Raw genomic sequence first — 23430 nt, forward strand, 5'->3', positions numbered from 1 at the left:
TGTTCGCCAGGAACTATTCACCGGGGAACAGTTCAGGACATCACTAAAAGGCACCCATCAGACTGAATATGCCAAACAATGACAGTGCGCATGTTGCACATGAATGGCTCACTACAAGATCACTAGTGAAAACGTTATAAATGTATCTCTCACATTGAATTTATCAGGATCATTTGCTAATTATATAACCTTGCTTTGCAATGTCTTTTTTCTGTTTCATGTGTCCTTGTCAAGAAGACTTGTTTATAAATTCTGTTTTCTCTGTTCAGGTCAATGACAGTGAGATAATGCATGAAAGAAAGGGTGAGTGTTTAAGTGATGGATTAGGGATCCCATACTGATTTGATGGGAGGCACTGAGCAAGTGTAGGAGGAGGGAGGGGAGAAAACAGAGGGAGGAGACAGGCTGACAGAGGAAAGGGAAGCAGGTTTGCAAAGTGCATGCTATACAGAGTGCAAGGTAAAACAAGCTGCTAATACAAAGTACATGTTATACAGAGTGCAAGGTAAAACAAGCTGAATGCTAATACAGAGTGCAAGCTAAAACAAGCTGCTAATACAGAGTGCAAGGTAAAACAAGCTGCTAATACAGAGTGCAAGGCAAATAAGCGGAATGCTACTACAGAGTGCAAGCTAAAACAAGCTGTTAATACAGAGTGCCTGTTATACAGAGTGCAAGGCAAAACAAGTTGTTAATACAAAGTACATGTTATACAGAGTGCAAGGCAAAACAAGATGAATGCTAATACAGAGTGTGTGTTATAAAGAGTGCATGGTAAAACAAGCTGTTAATACAGAGTGCCTGTTATACAGAGTGCATGGTAAAATAAGTTGTTAATACAGAGTGCCTGTTATACAGAGTGCAAGGTAAAATAAGCTGTTAATACAGAGTGCTTCTTATACAGAGTGCATGGTAAAATAAGTTGTTAATACAGAGTGCCTGTTATACAGAGTGCATGGTAAAATAAGCTGTTAATACATAGTGCCTGTTATACAGAGTGCAAGGTAAAATAAGTTGTTAATACAGAGTGCCTGTTATACAGAGTGCAAGGTAAAATAAGCTGTTAATACAGAGTGCCTGTTATACAGAGTGCATGGTAAATTAAGCTGTTAATACATAGTGCCTGTTTTACCTGAATGCAGTGTAATAACGCAGATGGTTCTTGCAATATACAGATGTTGTATAACAGATAACGAGAGATGTTTTCCAGTAAATGTCAAGTTGTAGAGCCAGGCTGTGTGTGAATAGACAGCAGTGTTACGTAATCCTACTGGGGGCATTGTTACAGTGTGTATTGTGATTACTGTCCATTGTGTTACACTTTAACACAGTGTATGTGTTGCATTGTGTTACAATGTTATAGCATCGTTTTACGTTGTGGATTACGCTCTCTATATCGCATTGTTGCACTGTACATATTCTATTGTGTTAAAACACTGTGTATATTACATTGTATTACAATGTGTGTGTGTGTGTGTTACACTGTGTATATTACATTGCAATGCTGTGTGTTACACTGTGTATATTACATTGTAATGCTGTGTGCTACACTGTGTATATTACATTGTAATGCTGTGTGCTACACTGTGTATATTACATTGTAATGCTGTGTGTTACACTGTGTATATTACATTGTAATGCTGTGTGTTACACTGTGTATATTACATTGTAATGCTGTGTGCTACACTGTGTATATTACATTGTAATGCTGTGTGCTACACTGTGTATATTACATTGTAATGCTGTGTGCTACACTGTGTATATTACATTGTAATGCTGTGTGCTACACTGTGTATATTACATTGTAATGCTGTGTGCTACACTGTGTATATTACATTGTAATGCTGTGTGCTACACTGTGTATATTACATTGTAATGCTGTGTGCTACACTGTGTATATTACATTGTAATGCTGTGTGCTACACTGTGTATATTACATTGTAATGCTGTGTGTTACACTGTGTATATTACATTGTAATGCTGTGTGCTACACTGTGTATATTACATTGTAATGCTGTGTGCTACACTGTGTATATTACATTGTAATGCTGTGTGCTACACTGTGTATATTACATTGTAATGCTGTGTGCTACACTGTGTATATTACATTGTAATGCTGTGTGCTACACTGTGTATATTACATTGTAATGCTGTGTGTTACACTGTGTATATTACATTGTAATGCTGTGTGTTACACTGTGTATATTACATTGTAATGCTGTGTGTTACACTGTGTATATTACATTGTAATGCTGTGTGTTACACTGTGTATATTACATTGTAATGCTGTGTGTTACACTGTGTATATTACATTGTAATGCTGTGTGTTACACTGTGTATATTACATTGTAATGCTGTGTGTTACACTGTGTATATTACATTGTATTACAGTGTGTTACACTGCGTATTGCAGTGTGTGTTACACTGTGTATTACTGTGTGTGTTACACTGTGCGTATTAGTGTGTGTGTGTGTGTGTGTTACACTGCAAATTACACTGTATTCCTGTGTGTCTTACACTGTGCATATTACATTGTATTACAGTGTGTCACAGCACTATGTGTATTACATAACAATTTGTGTGTATAGTGCATTGTGTTAGTCTGTATATAACATTGTGTTGCACTGTATTACAGCATGTTATAGTGTGTATATTATATTGTATTACAAAGATTGTGTTAGTGTGTATATCACATTGTATTACAAAGTGTGTGTTACTCTGTGTATATTAGATTGTGTTACTCTGTATATTACATTGTTACTCTGTGTATATCACATTGTGTCACTGTGTGTATATCACATTGTGTCACTCTGTGTATATTAGATTGTGTCAGTGTATATCACATTGTGTCACTCTGTGTATATTAGATTGTGTATATCACATTGTGTTACTCTGTGTATATTAGATTGTGTATATCACATTGTGTTACTCTGTGTATATTAGATTGTGTATATCACATTGTGTTACTCTGTGTATATTAGATTGTGTATATCACATTGTGTTACTCTGTGTATATTAGATTGTGTATATCACATTGTGTTACTCTGTGTATATCACATTGTGTTACTCTGTGTATATCACATTGTGTCACTCTGTGTATATTAGATTGTGTTACTCTGTGTATATCATCACATTGTGTTACCCTGTGTATATCACATTGTGTTACTCTGTGTATATCACATTGTGTCACTCTGTGTATATTAGATTGTGTTACTCTGTGTATATCATCACATTGTGTTACCCTGTGTATATCACATTGTGTTACTCTGTGTATATCACATTGTGTCACTGTGTATATTAGATTGTGTTACTCTGTGTATAATTGTGTATATCAGATTGTGTTACTCTGTGTATATGACATTGTATTGTGTTACACAGTTTATATAAAGTGTGACCCCTCCCGGTTCCCGTCTTCCTGCAGCCTCCATGCTCGGTCTCTCAGGCCTGTTTCGGAGCTCGGGGCTGCGGCCTTTCTTTGGCGGGCTGCGCGGGCTGTGTGCTGGAGCCTGGCGGCCGGAGACTCACCGCGAGCCCGGGGCTGTGCGGCCTATCTACCCCCTGCAGCTGTGCCCGGCCGGCATGCTCACACAGAGCGCGGCGATTAGACACTACACACAGGTGGGTGATTGGGGGCTGGGCTGGGATACATGGCACTGGGAGGACGAGGGGGCAGAGCTGGTATGACTGGCACTGGGAGGGCGAGGGGGCAGAGCTGGTATGAATGGCACTGGGAGGGCGAGGGGGCAGAGCTGGTATGAATGGCACTGGGAGGGCGAGGGGGCAGAGCTGGTATGAATGGCACTGGGAGGATGAGGGGGCAGAGCTGGTATACATGGCACTGGGAGGGTGAGGGGGCAGAGCTGGTATACATGGCACTGGGAGGGTGAGGGGGAAGAGCTGGTATGAATGGCACTAGGAGGGCGAGGGGGCAGAGCTGGGATACATGGCACTGGGAGGGTGAGGGGGCAGAGCTGGTATGAATGGCACTGGGAGGGCGAGGGGGCAGAGCTGGTATGAATGGCACTGGGAGGGCGAGGGGGCAGAGCTGGTATGAATGGCACTGGGAGGGTGAGGGGGCCGAGCTGGTATACATGGCACTGGGAGGGTGAGGGGGCCGAGCTGGTATACATGGCACTGGGAGGGTGAGGGGGCCGAGCTGGTATACATGGCACTGGGAGGGTGAGGGGGCAGAGATGGTATACATGGCACTGGGAGGGTGAGGGGGAAGAGCTGGTATGAATGGCACTGGGAGGGCGAGGGGGCAGAGCTGGGATACATGGCACTGGGAGGGTGAGGGGGCAGAGCTGGTATGAATGGCACTGGGAGGGTGAGGGGGCAGAGCTGGTATGAATGGCACCGGGAGGGTGAGGGGGAAGAGCTGGTATGAATGGCACTGTGAGGGGGCAGAGCTGCTATACATGGCACTGGGAGGGTAATTGGGGGCTGGGCTGGTATGACTGGCACTGGAGGGCGAGGGGGCAGAGCTGGTATGAATGGCACTGTGAGGGGGAAGAGCTGATATACATGGCACTGGGAGGGGGAAGAGCTCCCCTGTGCGGCGGGTGGGGGCCATAAAGATAATGAGGGGGGACCTACTGTCCTCCCCCACAGGCCCCCACCCCAGTGCGGCAGGTGGGGGCCATAATGGTAATGGGGGGGGACCTACTGTCCTCCCCCCACATGTGGCTGAAGGGGGCAGAGCTGGTATGAATTACACTGGGAGGGCGAGAGGGCAGAGCTGGTATGAATGGCACTGGGAGGGTGAGGGGCTGGGCTGGTATGAATGGCACTGAGAGGGTGAGGGGGAAGAGCTGGTATGAATGGCACTGTGAGGGGGAAGAGCTGGTATGAATGGCACTGGGAGGGCAAGGGGGCTGGGCTGGGATACATGGCACTGGGAGGGCGAGGGGGCAGAGCTGGTATGACTGGCACTGGGAGGGCGAGGGGACAGAGCTGGTATGACTGGCACTGGGAGGGCGAGGGGGCAGAGCTGGTATGAATGGCACTGGGAGGGCGAGGGGGCAGAGCTGGTATGAATGGCACTGGGAGGGCGAGGGGGCAGAGCTGGTATGAATGGCACTGGGAGGGCGAGGGGGCAGAGCTGGTATACATGGCACTGGGAGGGTGAGGGGGCAGAGCTGGTATACATGGCACTGGGAGGGTGAGGGGGAAGAGCTGGTATGAATGGCACTGGGAGGGCGAGGGGGCAGAGCTGGGATACATGGCACTGGGAGGGCGAGGGGGCAGAGCTGGTATGAATGGCACTGGGAGGGTGAGGGGGCAGAGCTGGTATGAATGGCACTGGGAGGGTGAGGGGGCAGAGCTGGTATGAATGGCACTGGGAGGGTGAGGGGGCAGAGCTGGTATGAATGGCACTGGGAGGGTGAGGGGGAAGAGCTGGTATGAATGGCACTGGGAGGGTGAGGGGGAAGAGCTGGTATGAATAGCACCGGAAGGGTGAGGGATAAGAGCTGGTATGAATGGCACTGTGAGGGGGCAGAGCTGCTATACATGGCACTGGGAGGGTAATTGGGGGCTGGGCTGGTATGACTGGCACTGGAGGGCGAGGGGGCAGAGCTGGTATGAATGGCACTGTGAGGGGGAAGAGCTGATATACATGGCACTGGGAGGGGGAAGAGCTGGTATGAATGGCACTGTGAGGGGGCAGAGCTGGTATGAATTACACTGGGAGGGCGAGAGGGCAGAGCTGGTATGAATGGCACTGGGAGGGTGAGGGGCTGGGCTGGTATGAATGGCACTGAGAGGGTGAGGGGGAAGAGCTGGTATGAATGGCACTGTGAGGGGGAAGAGCTGGTATGAATGGCGCTGTGAGGGGGAAGAGCTGGTATGAATGGCACTGGAAGGGTGAGGGGGCAGAGCTGGTATACATGGCACTGGGAGGGTGATTGGGGGCTGGGCTGGTATGAAAGGCACTGGGAGGGCGAGGGGCAGAGCTGGTATGAATGGCACTGGGAGGGCGAAGGGGCAGAGCTGGTATGAATGGCACTGGGAGGGCAAGGGGCAGAGCTGGTATGAATGGCACGAGGAGGGGGAAGAGCTGGTATGAATGGCACTGGGAGAGGTAGAGGGCAGAGCTGGTATACATGGCACTGGGAGGGTGAGGGGGAAGAGCTGGTATGGATGGCACTGGGAGGGTGAGGGGGAAGAGCTGGTATGAATGGCACTGGGAGGGTTAGGGAAGAGCTGGTATGAATGGCACTGGGAGGGTGAGGGGCTGGGCTGGTATGAATGGCACCGGTAGGGTGAGGGGGAAGAGCTGGTATGAATGGCACTGTGAGGGGGAAGAGCTGATATACATGGCACTGTGAGGGCGAGAGGGCAGAACTGGTATGGATGGCACTGGGAGGGTGAGGAGGTGGGCTGGTGTGAATGGCACTGGGAGGATGAGGAGCTGGACTGGTGTGAATGGCACTGGGAAGGTGAGGAGCTGGGCTGGTGTGAATGGCACTGGGAAGGTGAGGAGCTGGGCTGGTGTGAATGGCACTGGGAGGGTGAGGGGCTGGGCTGCTATGAATGGCACTGGGAGGATGAGGGGGCAGAGCTGGTATGGCACTGGGAGGGTGAGGGGGCAGAGCTGGTATGGCACTGGGAGGGCGAGGGGGAAGAGCTGGTATACATGGCACTGTGAGGGTGAGGGGGAAGAGCTGGTATGAATGGCACTGGGAGGGTGATGGGCAGAGCTTGTATGAATGGCACTGGGAGGGTGAGGGGGAAGAGCTGGTATGAATGGCACTGTGAGGGGGAAGAGCTGATATACATGGCACTGTGAGGGCGAGAGGGCAGAACTGGTATTAATGGAACTGGGTGGGTGAAAGGGAAGAGCTGGTATACATGAAACTGGGAGTGTGAGGGGGCAAGGCTGGTATACATGGCACTGGGAGGGTGAGGTGGCAGAGCCGGTATGAATGGCACTGGGAGGGTGAGATGGCAGAGCTGGTATACTACATGGTAGGGTGAGGGGGTAGGGCTGGTATGAATGGCACTAGGAGTGTGAGGGGGCAGAGCTGGTATACATGGCACTGGCAGGGTGAGGGGATAGGGCTGGTATATATGGCACTGGGAGGGTGAGGGGGCAGGGCTAGTATGAATGGCACTGGGAGGGGGCAGAGCTGGTATGAATGGCACTGGGTGGGGGCAGAGCTGGTATATATGGCACTGGGAGGGTGGGAGAGCAGGGCTGGTATTAATGGAACTGGGAGGGTGAGGGGGAAGAGTTGTTTATGAATGGCACTGTGAGGGGGAAGAGTTGGTATGAATGGCACCGAAAAGGGGAATGGGCAGAGCGGGCATAAATAGCACTGGGAGGATAAAGGGGCACCCTCCCAGTGCCCTTGCTAAAAATCCTGTATGACTCTTTTTTTTTTTTCATATGGGAGGGTAACGTACTTCTGTAAAGACACAAAAGGGCATTTCATGATTTGCAAATAAAATGGCATTGTATCTGGGTGCATGTCTTATTTATTTTTTATAAACTTACCTGCAATGTTTCCTTATTGATTTCAATGTGGACTGGGCGCTTGTGCTGAATTTGAAGTTATTTGGATTACTGAGAAATCTTGCACTTTAAACAGTCACGGGTTTCTATTGGCACAATTTCATTTTTACTGTTTGTGCTTTAAAATTAATAGCGGGTTCTTTGATGTGCTGGATTTAAACTTTTTTTTTTTTTTAAATGATTTTATCTCAAGCATGCAAGAGCCTGAGTAAGTGACCTATATCATATACGTCCATCTGTTTTCCACTCTTCTTTCATCCAAGCAAACAGCAATGTTAACAGAAGGTCAGTGTAGGTCTCTTTCCAATAGGGAATGGTCTTAAAATGGTCATATCTTTTAACCTGTTGAGTTCTGGAGGGGTGAATAGTGCATTTTACATTTCCTCTGAAACCCCAAAATGACCTAAATAAACTGGTAATCCATTCTTACTAAAGTGTGAATTTCAAATTTAAGGCCACAGTTGCTGAACTTGATGCATAGCTATCTTAGAGATTTTTGCATTTCAGCTGTTTTAACTGTATATATTTATATTTTTATTTTATTTTTAGAGCTCTAATGATCCTGGAGGCACAAATCCGGGAAAACCTTCAAATGATGATTCTATTAAATTGAGCAAGACTCAGCAATTGAAGAAGGTTTTTAAGGAATATGGAGCAGTTGCAGTCGCATTCCATGTTGGAATTTCGTTAGTGTCCCTTGGGATTTGTTACGTTCTTGTTTCCAGGTGAGTGCTGTGTATGAGATATAGCTTCAGTTTAGTGGTTATGATGCTAGTACTCTTTGTGTGTCCCGGCAGTCAGAGACCTCCCAGAGTACCGAAGGTTAAAAAAACAAGAAATTTTGCCCAATATCATGCATTAAAGGAACTCTTTAGGTAACCGGACCACTTGAGCTCATTGAAGTGGTCTGGTTTCAGTGTCCCTGTCCACGTAATCCTGCATTGTTTTTATTGCAGTGTTTAGACTGTCTCTACCAGATAGCCACTAAAGGTGCTTACTGCAATTTTACGGAGTTTGAATCTGTGAAATAACGCTGGACTTCCTTGCGTTTTTTTTTTTTTTTTTTTTATTTCAAGAGAGAGATTTGCTATTATGGCATCTCCTTAAAGGACCACTCTAGTGCCAGGAAAACATACTCGTTTTCCTGGCACTAGAGTGCCCTGAGGGTGCCCCCACCCTCAGGGACCAAATCCCGCCGGGCTCTGGGGGGAGGAAGGGGTTAAACTTACCTCTTTCTCCAGCGCTGGGCGGGGAGCTCTACTCCTCCTCCTCTTCTTCCTCGCGACGTCATCGGCTGAATGCGCATGCGCGGCATGAGCCGCGCTCGCATTCAGCCGGTCGCATAGGAAAGCATTCATAATGCTTTCCTATGGACGCTTGCGTGCTCTCACTGTGATTTTTCACAGTGAGAAGCACGCAAGCGCCTCTAGCGGCTGTCAGTGAGACAGCCACTAGAGGCTCTGGAGGCTGGCTTAACCCTCAGAATAAACATAGCAGTTTCTCTGAAACTGCTATGTTTATAAAAAAAAGGGTAAAAGCTAGCTGGACCTGGCACCCAGACCACTTCATTAAGCTGAAGTGGTCTGGGTGCCTAGAGTGGTCCTTTAATCAATATGCCATTTATAATAGCAATAAAATTATATATTTTATTGCTTAGGGATACATTAATTCTCACTTCGTTGTGCCTTAATCAGAGGCATAACTAGAATCCACTCTCTTTCTCTCTCTCCCCCTTCCCCTCCCTGGGTCCCATAACCTCTCTCTCCCCCTTCCCCTCATAGACATAGAATACCTAGACGCCGCATGTCTATCGCATTCTGTGCTGAGCGGTGAGAAATGCGGCGGCCATCTTGGACCGGTCGCCGCTCTACTGAAGCTATTGAAGAACATTTGGAAAGCCCATCTCACTAAAGGTAAGTGAAGGACTTGGGGGCACTTATAGTCCTTAATGCCCCTACCCCTTAGTACCCCTACCTCTACCCCATATCATTAATGCCCCTACCCCTAATCCTTAATACCCCTAAACACACAGTGTTAATACCCCTAAACACACAGTGTTAATACCCCTAAACACACAGTGTTAATACCCCTATACCTAGTCCTTAAAACCCCTACCCCTATGGTGTTAATACCCCTACCTTCTGTGTTAATACCTGCTGGGGTAGGGGTATTAAGAACTAGGTGTGCTGGGATAGGGGTATTAACACTGTATGTGTAGGCGTATTAAGGATTAGGGTTAGGGGCATTAATGACATGGGGTAGGGGCATTAAGGGCTATAAGTGCCCCCAAGTCCTTCACTTACCTTTAGTGAGATGGGCTTTCCAAGGGATCCTGAATAGCTTCAGTAGAGCGGCGACCGGTCCAAGATGGCCGCCGCATTTCTCACCGCTCAGCAATGCGGCATCTAGGTATTCTATGTCTATGCTTCCCCTCCTCTACCTTACTGGTCGTAGTTCCCGGTTTGCCAGGAAGTGCTCTAACAGTGAGCATTTCCTGTCAGACTGCTCGGCCACGCTACACACAGGCAGGAGGGGAGAAGCACAGCACAGCTCTCCATTCCTGCCAGACCTCCAGGAACTGCAGACCCGGGCCGGTGCAGCTGTGCACCGACCCATAAGGTATTCAGGCGGCCCACAGTCAAATGGGTCGCGGCTGCTACCGGGTCCCCTTGAATGAGGGGCCCGGTGGTAGTTGCAACTCCTGCAACCGTGGTAGGCATGCCAGTGGCCTTTATCATACATGGACTGTGTGTTAAACCAATGCAATGTAACACCCACCTCTAACTTAGACTTCCTTTTAATCCATGTCTGGAATAATCAATTTGCACAGCTATTTACCGGAGGAGTCATATTCATTCAATAAGACTCCACAGGTAAATCTTGCGTGAATCAAACTGTTCGGATGTGGATTAAAAGGAATTTACCATGATGCTTTATTGCCAGAACAGATTACACACACTAGGAAAACATACAATGGGTTGAGCTATTTAAAACGTGTATACTTTCATTAGTTCTAAAAATGCAACAATTCTGTAAGAATAAAAAGAGGGAAGCAATAGTGCAGATAAAACCTTATATGAAATTAGATAACTTTTTATAAGTGGTATACACTCATAAATATAGAAATATAAGATCACTTGGCTCTAGTATTAGCGCATCAGAGAGATCCAAATCCCTCTTCTGTAAAGTGCAGAGAGTGCTGAAAGCAAATTTGGCGAAACGTGTCTTGGTGTTTGGAAATTTGTTTTGTGTTTAACTTTTATTTTGGTTGATACATTTCTATATCTCATCTTTTCGTAGAACCTTCTAACTCTTCATTTATGGTGATATGGCTTCATCTCCATTAAAACCATGTGAGTGCATTAATGGTTTTATTACTACCATCTGCTAAACACTAGAGAAGATTGCTTTCTGGTTTTAAGCACTCTCTGCACATTACAGAAGAGGGACTTGGATCTCTCTAAGGATCCTGATGCGCTAAATACTAAAGTCAAGTGATCCTATGGCTCTAATTTTGTGTACCGCTTATTTGATACATCTCTTTTTATAAGGTTTTATCTGCACTATTGTTTCCCTATTTGTATCCTTACAGCATTGTTGCATTATCAGAACTAAGGTAAGTATACACATGTTTTAAATTGCTCCACCCGTATTTTGTTTTCTTGGTATTAAAGGTGTGGGTAAAGGGGATCCCCCACAGGAGTGTTGAGCTTATATACTATACCACAAACGTCTGTACTACATTTTAGAGTATTCACACTAAGTAGAGAAATAGTGGAATAATTGTTGCAGTTATAAACCCAGTTCTTCAGTAACAAACACAGGAGGAAGCAAACTCCTCCTATCTGCCTGTCTAGTACTTATACAGCGTGACCTTGATGTACAGATTCTCACCTCAAATACCAGGATGGCTTCTGTCAGCATGCTTTTTTTGGTCCAATTTTTACTGAATATCTATACAGCCCAAAGCTTTCATGATTATTTATGTACGGTACTTTTCCCTTTAAATTTCTGAAATGTGTTGATTTAAAAGCAGATCCTGAGCTCCTAGAGCAGGGCATTTTATTTTTATTTTAAACTCTTATCTGCAGCAATTTTGTTATTAACAGGCATGATGTGCAGCATGGAAAACTTATATCTTATTATAATGTTCCTTTTATTTTATTTTTTTTATTTTCCCTCCTCTGATGCAGTGGCCTTGATGTTTCAGCACTTCTCCTTAAAATTGGCTTCAGTGAAACGGTGGTCCAATCAAAGTTGGCAGCAGGGACCAGTATTTTTGTGTTGGCGTATGCCATTCATAAACTCTTCGCTCCTGTGCGGATTAGCATCACTTTAATATCTGTTCCCTTCATCGTCAGATATTTTCGAAAGATTGGTCTCTTCAAACCCCCTCCTCAGGCCCATTAAACCAAAACCAAAAAAAGCTGAATATTGCTTTTTCTTAGAGAATTATGTAAGTTTTAAAGAAATTATATGATCAAATGTATGAATAATACATTGTGAAACAAATATTGTATTGATTGTACAAGATAAATATTGTGTTGATGGTACAAGAACAAAAAAAACAACAACCATTCAACAAGATACCACTAAATCTTGTTTTATCTGGGTCGCAGTCGAATTAGCTGTGTTCGGGACACCGTCAAGATACAGAGAAATTAATGAAGCTTATCTACTAAACAATTAATTTTAAACCTGAATTGAAACATTTAGATCAAACTTCTTTATAGTTACAGAGTTATTCACTACAATTTGAAACGGCAGAAATTTACCACTGAATTGCAGTTAGGATCATAACAGCTGAGCTGGAAGCAGTAGAATGGGATAGTTTTTCCAATTTGGCCTAAAATTTGAGCATTCCAGGTGAGTTTATGCCAGTTCAGTTCAGAGAATAATCCAGAATATTGGCCTATTTTAGCCAAAATTTTCAAGCTTAGTTTCCAGCTTACTATCTAGTGAATAAGACCTAAAGGATGTTTCAGACCGGCTACATGGTGTGAATAAATACGCCTTACTCTAGAGCTAAATGAATCCTGTAATGTAAAATTGACAGTGCCTTGTTTGCAACGGATAATAAAGTTTTGTTGATTGTTCATTTAATTTACACTTGCAGCAGTTCCCATGGTTGTTAAAGATTCCTTCGAGACTGGCTCTCATTACTTGATGCAACAGTGATGCAATCAGAAATTCACTATATCAACAGTGACAAGTAACTCACCATCAGTGATACGAATTAATTGTTTTGGATCACACTCCAATATAAGGAGTTGATGCTCAGTACCATACTCATAGTCAAATATGTAACATCAGGGGACATTTCACCTTGTATAGGTATTGCAGCGTAAAAGTAATCCTTTATTGCAAAAGGCTCATCTTGGAAGAAGAGCCTAAACTCTCTTATTATTCTTATTATTCTTATCTGCATTTATATAGCGCCAACATATTCTGTAGTGATTTACAATATTGTAAGAGGGGGAGATTTAGATGAGATAATTGCAAAAACTTACAGGATGAAGAGGACCCTGCTCAAATTAGTTTACGGTCTAGAGGATGTGGGATATACAACAGGAAATAGCAATCAAACAAGGTGGGAGTGAAGCAGAGCTGGAGGAGAGAGTAGAGTGCTACCCTTTAGGAGAAAGCAAGAGACAGGTATGCGAGGTAGAGGTTACTCTGGGAGGCCGTGAGTTTTCCTGAAGAGATGGGTTTTGAGGCACTTCTTAAACAATTGAAGAGTAGGGGTAGAGTCTGATGGCGGTAGGCAGGCTGTTCCATAGGAAGGGAGCCGCCTGGGAGAAGTCCTGTAAGCGCGAGTTGGCCATACGGGCGTGAGCAGCGGAAAGAGAAGGTAATGGGCAGAATGGAGAGACCGAGAAGGAGCATAACTATGGGTCTATGAAGAAATATGAGGGGCTAGAACTGCTCAGTGATTTTATAGCTTTGGATTAGTGTTTTGAATTTACTCCTATAGGATACAGGAAGCCAATATAATAACTGACAGAGGGGAGAGATGTAAGAGGACCGACTAAAGAGGAAAATCAGTCTGGAGGCAGCATTCATTACAGACTGTAGTGGAGCAGTACGGCTTCTGGGAAGACCGATTAGGAGAGGGTTACAATAATCCATGCAAGAGCTTACTAGAGCATGGACAAGCTCCTTAGTAGCATCTTGGGGACACGGGCAATGTTTTTAAGGTGGAATCAACAGGATTTGGTAATACACTGAACGTGAGGCCAGAATCAAATCTAATAGCACGCTTGCAAGGATGGGCTGATGTGGGTATCACCAACTTAAAGGGAGAGCGAAAGAGGATTATTAGTAATAGGAGGAGGAAAGACAAGAAGCTCAGTTTTAGAGACATTGAGTTTCAGAAAGTGGAAGGACATCCAATTAGAGATGGAAAAGCAAGCCGTAACACATTGCGGCAGTGCTCCTCAACCCTCTCCTTAAGGCACACCTAACAGTTCAGGATTTAGGGATTACCTGGGTGTGTTTTTCGTGTTTTTTTTATTTTTTTTCAGCACCCTGCTAATCACTAAATCCTGGACTGTTAAGTGTGCCTTGAGGAGAGGGTTGAGGAGCACTGTGTGGCAGGAGGGCAGGGGAGAGGTCTGTGGAGGAGAGATATATCTGGTCATCGGCATACAGGTGGTAGTGGAATCCAAATGAGCTAATAAGTTTGCCAAGTGAGGCACTATAAAGAGAAAATAAAAAAGGGACCAAGAACAGAGCCTTGGGGGACTCCGACGGATACAGGATGAAAGGAAAAGGTATCATTAGAAAATGAAACTATGAGCATTGGGAGAGAGGACAGTGTCACATAGACTGAGTGAAGAGTTTGGAGAAGGAGAACATGATAGACTGTGTCAGACAGCAGAGAGGTCAAAAATAATTAGTGCGGAGTAGTACCTTTGGATTTGCTTTGAGTTCTGGTAGTTAATAATACATGCTTTTGCTTGGAGCCCAGTCTCTGCTTAGGCGTTTCTGCAGTGCTTGGTAGCTTTGAGTTCTGGGAGTTACTAATACATGCTTTTGTTTGGGGCCCAGTCTCTGCTTAGGCATTTAATTGATTTGTACTCCACATGTAACACCAAGCCTCAATAGCAAATAACCAAATTCATGCTGATAAGTTGCATTAACATCGAAATGGCTCTCCATGAGTGGTTATCTGCCTTTGCACCTCTTCTTGAGGTACCGTATCTTTCAAAGCTGTTGCATACAGCCAGGGCTGGCGTGTCCTATAGGCAACTTAGGCAGTCACCAAGGGTGCACCGGCCCAGGGGGGGGCACAAATTTCGAGTGACCGGGCAGTCACTCAGTGTAGCGTGGCCAGGCGGCGGGACCGCGGTACAGGACCTTCCTGTAGCCGGCCGGACTGAAAGGAAGTGCTCTCTCAGTGAGCACTTCCTGTCAGTCCTGCCGGGTAGATGTAACATAAGCTCCTGTACCGCAGTCCCTACTGCCCGGCCAGATACAAAGAGGTAGGAGGCACAATAGGGAAGGGATGGGAGATGGCACTAAGGGACAAGGGGGTGGGGGGGGGAGACCACTAAGGGACACTGGGGGGGGAGAGTAGAGACCACTAGGGGAAAGATATGGGGGGGGGGGAGAGGCAGAAACAAAGAAGCAAAAATTCAAAAACTGTGAGTATAATGCTGACTGGAGATAAAGACATAGGCACCAAAGCATCCAGTGGTATGGAACAATGTAACCAGAGGGAGACCACTAAATATCTGAAGTAACAGAAAGTATCAACATAGAAATAAATTGTGACTTATAATAATAAATACCAAACTAGCATTATAAGGCTACTCCCATGCCTAAGTAAATGAGGAGATAAAGTTACTAAACACAAATAAATCAAAATCTAAAGCATGGCTGTCAGGAGGATCACCAGAATTATCCATTTGAGAGAGGGTTGGAGTGCAGGGTATTCTCTTTCATTGTTCAAACTGAGCTGAACTCCTGATGCATGGAGAAAAGGCCTCTCTGCTATTGTGTACATAGTTTATACTAAGTGACCCATAGGTTGAGGAGGCAGTGACCGTGGCGGTGTAGGTGGAAGCAGCGGTGGAGGAGGAGGTAGCCAACACTGTTTTTTATATATATATATATATATATATATATTTTTTTTTTTTTTGAATTGGGGTAGCCCCCAAAATATTGGGACATATAAAAAAAGAAACATTTGCGGCCTGCGGTGCATTTCTTGCAGTTCTGATGCATGGAGAAATGCTCAACTCCTGATGCATGGATAAAAGGCCTTCACAAGCCTCTGCTACTGTGTACATAGTTTATACTAAGTGACCCACAGGTTTAGGAGGCGGTGATCGTGGTGGTGTAGGTGGAAGCGGCGGTGGAGGAGGAGGAAGCCAACACTGTTTTATATATATATATAATTTTTTTTTTTTTTAATTGGGGTAGCCCCCAAAATATTGGGACATATAAAAAAAGAAAACTCTGTTCCGCAGAGCGACTGACCCGTGCGTGCTGCAGCTGAAACTCCACTATACCCTGCTGCTGCTGCTCGCACAGTCTCATGAGGCGGAGAATGGGAAGGCTGAAGTTACGCTGCAGCGCAGACAGGCGAGCAGCAGCAGGGTGAGAACGCCGAAAGCCCGCACTTTCTGCAGCAGCTCTGATATATCTGGGTAGTTTTTCAGGAATTTCTGCAGCACCAAATATAGCACATGAGCCAGGCAAGAGATGTTCATCAAACCGGCGAGGTCCAGAGCTGCTACGAGATTTCGCCCATTATCGCACACCACCAGGCCGGGCTTGAGGCTCAGGGGCAACAACCACTCATTGGTCTGTTGTTCCATGCCTGTCCACAGCTCCTGCGTGGTGTGGGATTTTAAAACAGCCTGCTGTCGTTTCCCCCTGGCTGTGCTGAAGTTGGTGGTGAAGGTGTTACGCTGACTGGATGAGGAGGTGGTAGAGGAGGAGGAAGCGGAGTAGGAGGAGGAGGCAACAGGAGGCAAAGCTGTGTACCCAAATAAAGATTGTCAAACATAGTATCCTGGAACTGTGTCCCATCCAGTTACTGGGGAAATGGGTCTGACCTATTCTAATCAAAGGGGATAACCATCGGTTACCCAGGTCCCGCTTCAATTGGTGGCAAGCGGCGGGATCCCATGTCCCTGCCAACAGACCCATGGACTACAGTGCTCTAAAGTGACCTACACTGCAGGACTTGTGTGGAGCCAGAGGAATAACGTCTGGTGGGCGTAACAAGGCCGAATTGACTGCTGCGCTCATGGAGGATGACCAGGCACGCAGTCAGGCAACCCCCAGCCAGGGGTTTGGAGATGAGGAGGAAGTGCGCAAGGAAGTGTAACGGCGCCTGGAATATTACCGAGAGCCACCCTCAGAGGAGATTGTCAGCAGGACCTTTTTGGAGGTGCAAGCCAATAGACAGAGGGCGACCTCCATGAACCCAGATAAAGGAAGAAGGGAGCAGAGGGCACCGGGAAGCACAACCACCCTGGCCCACAAGCTACCATACAATGCCTTCAAAGACTTCAAGCAAGCAGAAGAAGGCATCAATGACTTTTTACAAGACTTTGAGTGCCAGTGCCTAGTCCAAGACGTGGACCCTAGCGACTGGGTCACCATCCTGGCCAGCAAACTAGTGGGGAAGGCAGCGGATATTTACCGGGCTGTACCAGAAGAGCAGATCAGAGACTATCCCTTTATTACCCAAATCCTCCTGGCCCGGTATGCGGTCACCCCCGAGCAATACCGCCAAAAGTTTAGGGAGACCCGGAAAGGGGAGAAGGACTCCCATGCGGAGTGGGCATGCCGCATCACAAGGGCCACCCAGAACTGGCTCGACTCCCATCAAGCCAAGTTCCCGGAGGAGATCACCCAGGTCGTCATGCTAGAGCACTTTTTCAATGGGCTCCCAAGCGACAAGGCGACGGCGCATTCGTATGTCATCCATATCAACTTTCAATGCCATTTACTGCGCCTACCATGGTGACCACGGGTAACGGGGAATCAGGGTTCGATTCAGGAGAGGGAGCCTGAGAAAGAGCTACCACATGCAAGGAAGGCAGCGGGCGTGCAAATGACCCACTTCCGACGCGGGAAGGTAGTGACGACAAATAACAATACAGGACTCTTTAGAGGCCCTGTAATTGTAATGAGACCACTTGAAATGCTTTAACTCTGATCAATTGAAGGGCAAGTCTGGTGCAGAGCGACTGACCTGTGCGTGCTGCAGCTGAAACTCCACTATCGCCTGCTGCTGCTCGCACAGTCTCTCCAGAATGCGCAAGGTGGAGTTCCACCGTGTGGGCACGTCGCATATGAGGAGGTGAGCAGGAAGGACAAAGTTATACTGCAGCAGCAGGGTGAGAACGCCGAAAGCGCGCACAGCCGCTACAGTAAATGTCACATCCTGTTCCAAGTTGCGAATCAGTCTGGTGATGGCTTCTGGTATCCAACTTGTCTGGTTACAACTACATGTCTGTTCGTCCACCCATTGTAAAGCGCTGTGGAATTTGACGGCGCTCTATAAATATCATATTAATAATAATACTGAAGCTGCATCAGAGTCCTGGTATGTGGCCGCACAAACGCTGGTGCTCAACACCAGGGGGTGTGTGGTTACCCTGCACCAGACCCTGCTAGTCCATTCCACACTGTGACTCCTAACTTCAACATCAGGCATACTGGGTCCCAGTCGTCTGACCGCCGCCCAGACAGTGTGACAGGGAAGGCTGAAGTTACGCTGCAGCGCAGACAGGCGAGCAGCAGCAGGGTGAGAACGCCGAAAGCCCGACAGACGGCTCGCACTTTCTGCAGCAGCTCTGATATATCTGGGTAGTTTTTCAGGAATTTCTGCAGCACCAAATATAGCACATGAGCCAGGCAAGAGATGTTCATCAAACCGGCGAGGAGGTGACCTAAACTGCGAATGGCTCGTTAAATCTGTTATGGTTCTTTTTATCGCTTCAACTGTTACTTGGATAACTGTGGGAATTCTAAAGATAATACATGCAGATGAGCGCTAGGGGACGGCCGCTCTGCTTTTGCACCTTGCTCCCTCTTATGCTGTGCTGGTGCCTCTGTGCGACCAGCGCCTCTTCCTCCAAACTCGCACTCGCATGACCTTGATTCCATGTGGGGGTCTAGGACCTCATCATCCTCCACATCATCTTCCACCCACTCCTCAACCTTGCCCTCCTTGCCAGTCTGCACACTGCAGAAAGCCACAGCAGATGGCACCTGTGTTTTTCCAGCTTGTAAAGTCTGCAAAGTACATATAGAATTGTATCCAGGCAACAGTTTTTCCTATAAACTGACCTCTCAGTTTGACTTGGCCCCGAATTACAATATTGTTATATTGGTATTTGACGGTTCTATTTGACTCTCAGATATGAAGAGCACGCCCCAAATTTACTATTTAGCAGATTAGCAACCAGAAAATAAGAATGTTTCAAACTGCTCTGTAAGCACAGTATTTGACGCTTCTATTTGACTATCAGATATGAAGAGCACCCCACTAATGTACTAGTTTGCAGAATTCTTTCCTAATCTGTCCCTAACAGCTGCGCGTTACGCGACTCCAGCTTATATATAGAGGCTGGGTCACATGCTGCACTGGCCATCCACAGCCATGCCATTACTAGGCATCGCTGTGATGGCTTCTACGGGCACACAAGTCAAACGCTTGATGATTGGCTGCCCTGCAGCCTTTCAAAACGCGCCATTAAATCGACAAACACCGAACTCCAACCCGATCATACAGTGATATGTCCATGTTCAGGTCCGGGGTCCAAAAAACTTAATGTTCGGTATGAACCCGAACTTTACAGTCCGGGTTCGCTCAACTCTACTTTTAACCAGTCACCAGCATCCTCAGGCACCATCAGGTGGCGTACCGCTGGGGATACCCACTCAAGCTTATCACCTCCAGGAATGGCAACACAGAGACTATACAAACGCCAGAAGAAGGAGAAAAACTTCTTTGCAAATGGAAACTGAGCACGCAACCACATGGCAACACCACGGTGCCCAGAGAGTGGAAGAAGCCGCCATGAACTCTTACCAGCCATTCTGTACGCCTAACATTATAACCGAATACCCGGGCTGGTTTATAACACCACACTTACACCACTGATTTGCTGCCTTACTCTACACGAACCCTCTGAAACAGAGGACATTAAACCTTACATACAAGCAGCGCTCTTACACCATTTCTACCCCACTTTCCACCATCTAAGAGTGGCGGTTTTGAGATACTGCAAGTCCCACTCTTCCTACACAGGTGAAAAACAATGAAACAAAACACACAAAAAAAACATAGTGTTACTTTAGGCTTTACACCATAAGTTGTTTTATGTTTGACAATGTAAGTTCTCTATTCCGGTTAATAGACCTGCCCTAGTGATAAGGGACAAACCCCGAAATGTATAGGGGTAGCTGCTTCCAGCAGAATATGGTAACCGCACCACTGATGCTTTAACGCCTGCACTCATATTCTGGCAGTGCAATTGATGGAAACAAATAATTACTGTCATGGCCCCATTCACATTTACATATAGCTCAACAATGTGTATGGTTTTTATTATGCCAATGTATATGTCTTTTATTATGCCAATGTATCACCCTTGCTACATCCTCCCAACCAACATGTGACATAACAAGACACCTATAACAGTAGACTTGACCACCCGAAACCAAAGAATAGGTATCTGCTGTATCAGCGATCTAGGGTTTCGCCACTATAATCTGATAAATTGAGGAGCCCATACAGCTTCCTACATCCTATGCATGCTCACTTCCCCCACAGTACCGACCTCCTGTACCATAGTTGAGCCTTATCTTCGGCTCATATTCTACCCCTGCCTCTACCCCTAGAAAACTCACATATTAACGGTGCACATCCAACCACAACTAGAAAGACAATCCCAAAAGATTGCTCACCAGGCGCAACAACGCATTGCTGTGGGATCACTGGAACCCCACTCACAAAATACAAAGCAAGCAAAACTACCTATCGCTTTCAAACTGCAAATACACAGAGCTGCTCTCAACACTTACACAAGTACCTTTATATAGAATGTGTCAGGGCACTAGACTATATCCTATCACAGTAATAACCATAGCTCATCGTACACCCCACCCTTAATGACAATTTACTCACACAACGTTAGGGGACTTAACTCTCTGCCGAAACGCCAATTGCTCTTGACTGACGTAAAAAAGCATGGTGCGGATTTTGTGTGTCTCCAAAAGACTCACTTTAAGCGTTCTAAAGCCCCCTCCCTGGGTCTTAAAAACTATCCACACCAATACCACTCCATGCATGCTCACAAATCCAGAGGTGTTGGCATCTTAATACACCAATCAGTGACGTATGAACCACTCAAAATCCTTACAGACAGCAAAGGCCGATATCGCATCTTAATATGCAACCTCACCATACACCGTAGTTACAATGTACGTGCCAAATGACAACCCGAGACAATTTCTACCATATTTACTGACTAAAGCCAGCAACCTACAACAAGGTATACTGTACAATACAAAATATCATCTTTATAAATTACAAGTGGAAAGACATATAGTGGGGAGGTAAAAACAAATATGGTCTACCTATATAGTAAATCCCCACGCTGGAGAATCAGACAAAATAGGACTCCTTCCAGTCCTCACAACAAATATATTCAAAATATTAGATCTACAGTACAAAAAAAATAAAAATCATAGTGTACTATCTAAAACACATCTTATAGTTGTGTTTAAGGTTGCACTCACAAAATAAAGGTTGATTGAAGGCACATCAATAATTAAAGTTGGCAGAAAATCTTCCACACGTTAATGGGCATGTAGGAGAGAAAAGGTAAAGAATAATAAGCAGGGGCGTATTAGCCGCGAGGCTAACAAGGCATTTGCCTTGGGCGGCATTTTTCAGGGGGCGGCAAAAAAAGCCGCCCCCAAATGCCCAGGGCAAATGCCTTGTTAGCCTTGCGGCTAACAAGGCATGCTGGGCGGCCGGCGGGCTGCTGGGCAGTGCGGGTAGGTGGGCGGCCGGCGAGGGAGCACTTCCTCTGAGCGGTCTGCTCAGCTCCCTCGCGCGCCGCAGAGTGAGGCTGGGAGCCGGAATATGACAGCATTCCCAAAGGTAAGGAGGCTGGGGGGGTTAAATTTAAAAAAAAAATGTATTAAATATGTGAGTGATTGAGTGTGTTTGTATGTCTGTTAGTGTGTCAGTGTGTGTCTGTTAGTGTGTCAGTGTGTGTCTGTTAGTGTGTCTGTGTGTGTGTCTGTTAGTGTTTGTGTGTGTGTTTGTGTATGTCAGTGTGTGTGTATGTCTGTTAGTGTGTGTGTGTTAGTGTGTGTGTGTGTGTCTGTTAGTGTGTGTGTATGTCTGTTAGTGTGTGTGTATGTCTGTTAGTGTGTGTGTATGTCTGTTAGTGTGTGTGTATGTCTGTAAGTGTGTGTGTATGTCTGTTAGTGTGTCTGTGTGTGTCTGTTAGTGTGTGGGTCTGTGTGTGTGTCTGTTAGTGTGTGTGTATGTCAGTGTGTGTGTGTATGTCTGTTAGTGTGTGTGTGTGTGTCTGTTAGTGTGTGTGTGTGTGTGTCTGTTAGTGTGTGTGTGTGTGTATGTCTGTTAGTGTGTGTGTGTATGTCAGTGTGTGTATGTCAGTGTGTGTATGTCAGTGTGTGTATGTCTGTTAGTGTGTGTCTGTTAGTGTATGTCTGTTAGTGTGTCTGTGTGTGTGTGTATGTCAGTGTGTGTGTATGTTAGTGTATTTGTCTGTTAGTGTGAGTGTGTGTGTGTATCTGCTAGTGAGTGTGTGTATCTGCTAGTGAGTGTGTGTGTCTGTTAGTGTGTGTGTGTGTTTCTGTTACCTAGTGTATGTGTATTTGTCAGTGAATGTTTGTGTGTGTGTATTTAGAAGGCGGGACGGGGGAAGGGTTGGGTGGGGGTGGCGCGGGTGGGGGTGGAGGGTTGGGTGGGGGTGGCGCGGGTGGGGGGGAGGGTTGGGTGGGGGTGGCGTGGGCGGGAGGGAGGGGGGCGCCTGAGTTTTGTCCTGCCTAGGGCAGCACAAAACCAGGATACACCACTGATAATAAGTGCTGACCGATTATAACCTGGTAGTGCGCTTTAAGTTGAAAACACTTACAAGATTGTAAGACAGTATAGTCATCAGCAGTAGTCGGCCAGCAATCTTATTGGATCAAATGTAAGAGGCATTTCTCCAGTTAAAAGTAACATTTATTAAAAATCAAACCAAAGAAACAAACAAATAAGTAAGTAGAAAACTCTCCACAAGAGCCCCAACCCTGCGTGTTTTGTCTGACACTTCAGACTTCCTCAGGGGTAAAATTATTATTATTATTATTGCCATTTATATAGCGCCAACAGATTCCGTAGCGCTTTACAATATTATGAGAGGGGGGATGTAACTATAAATAACAAGAAAACTTACAGGAACAATAGGTGGAAGTGGACCCTTCTCAAACAAGCTTACAGTCTATATGAGGTGGGGTATAAGACACGTTAAGATGGAAATATAAGTCATAGAGGGTGGGAGTGAAGCAGAGCTGGAGGAGAGAGTAAAGCACTGCCCTAATGGAGAGCACAAGAGACAGGTATGTAAGGTAGAGGTTACTCTGGGAGGCCATAAGCTTTCCTGGAGAGATGGCTTTTAAGGCCTAAATGATTGAAGACTAGGGGAGAGTCTAATGGCGGTAGGCAGGCTATTCCATAGGAAAGGAGCTACCGGCGAGAGGTCCTGCAAGCGCGAGTTGGCTGTGTGAGCAGTGGTCAGGAGGTGGTCACGGGCAGAGCGGATGGAAAGAGGAGGGGCATACCTATGGATCAGTGAAGAGATATAAGAGGGGCTAGAATTGTTCAGTGCTTTAAATGTATGGGTTAGCACTTCGAATTGATT

General features: G+C 46.1%; 1 protein-coding gene across 4 annotated transcripts; it reads left to right on the plus strand.

The window, feature by feature from the left end:
• The first annotated feature begins 387 nt into the window (after positions 1-387).
• On the plus strand, positions 388-12619 carry FAM210B (family with sequence similarity 210 member B). Of its 4 annotated transcripts, none has more exons than XM_063425693.1 (4): positions 388-459; positions 3422-3618; positions 8066-8241; positions 11710-12619. In XM_063425693.1, exons 1-4 carry the CDS (start codon positions 441-443, stop codon positions 11924-11926), a joined length of 609 nt encoding a protein of 202 aa, XP_063281763.1. In that variant the 5' UTR covers positions 388-440; the 3' UTR covers positions 11927-12619. The 4 variants fall into 4 exon arrangements, with proteins under 4 accessions (XP_063281763.1, XP_063281762.1, XP_063281764.1 ...); XM_063425692.1 differs by having other exon boundaries at positions 453-505; XM_063425694.1 differs by lacking the exon at positions 388-459 and adding an exon at positions 658-724.
• Positions 12620-23430: the final 10811 nt, after the last annotated feature.

The sequence above is a fragment of the Pelobates fuscus genome, chromosome 6 (genome assembly GCF_036172605.1).
Source record: "Pelobates fuscus isolate aPelFus1 chromosome 6, aPelFus1.pri, whole genome shotgun sequence".
NCBI classification, from domain to species: domain Eukaryota; kingdom Metazoa; phylum Chordata; class Amphibia; order Anura; family Pelobatidae; genus Pelobates; species Pelobates fuscus.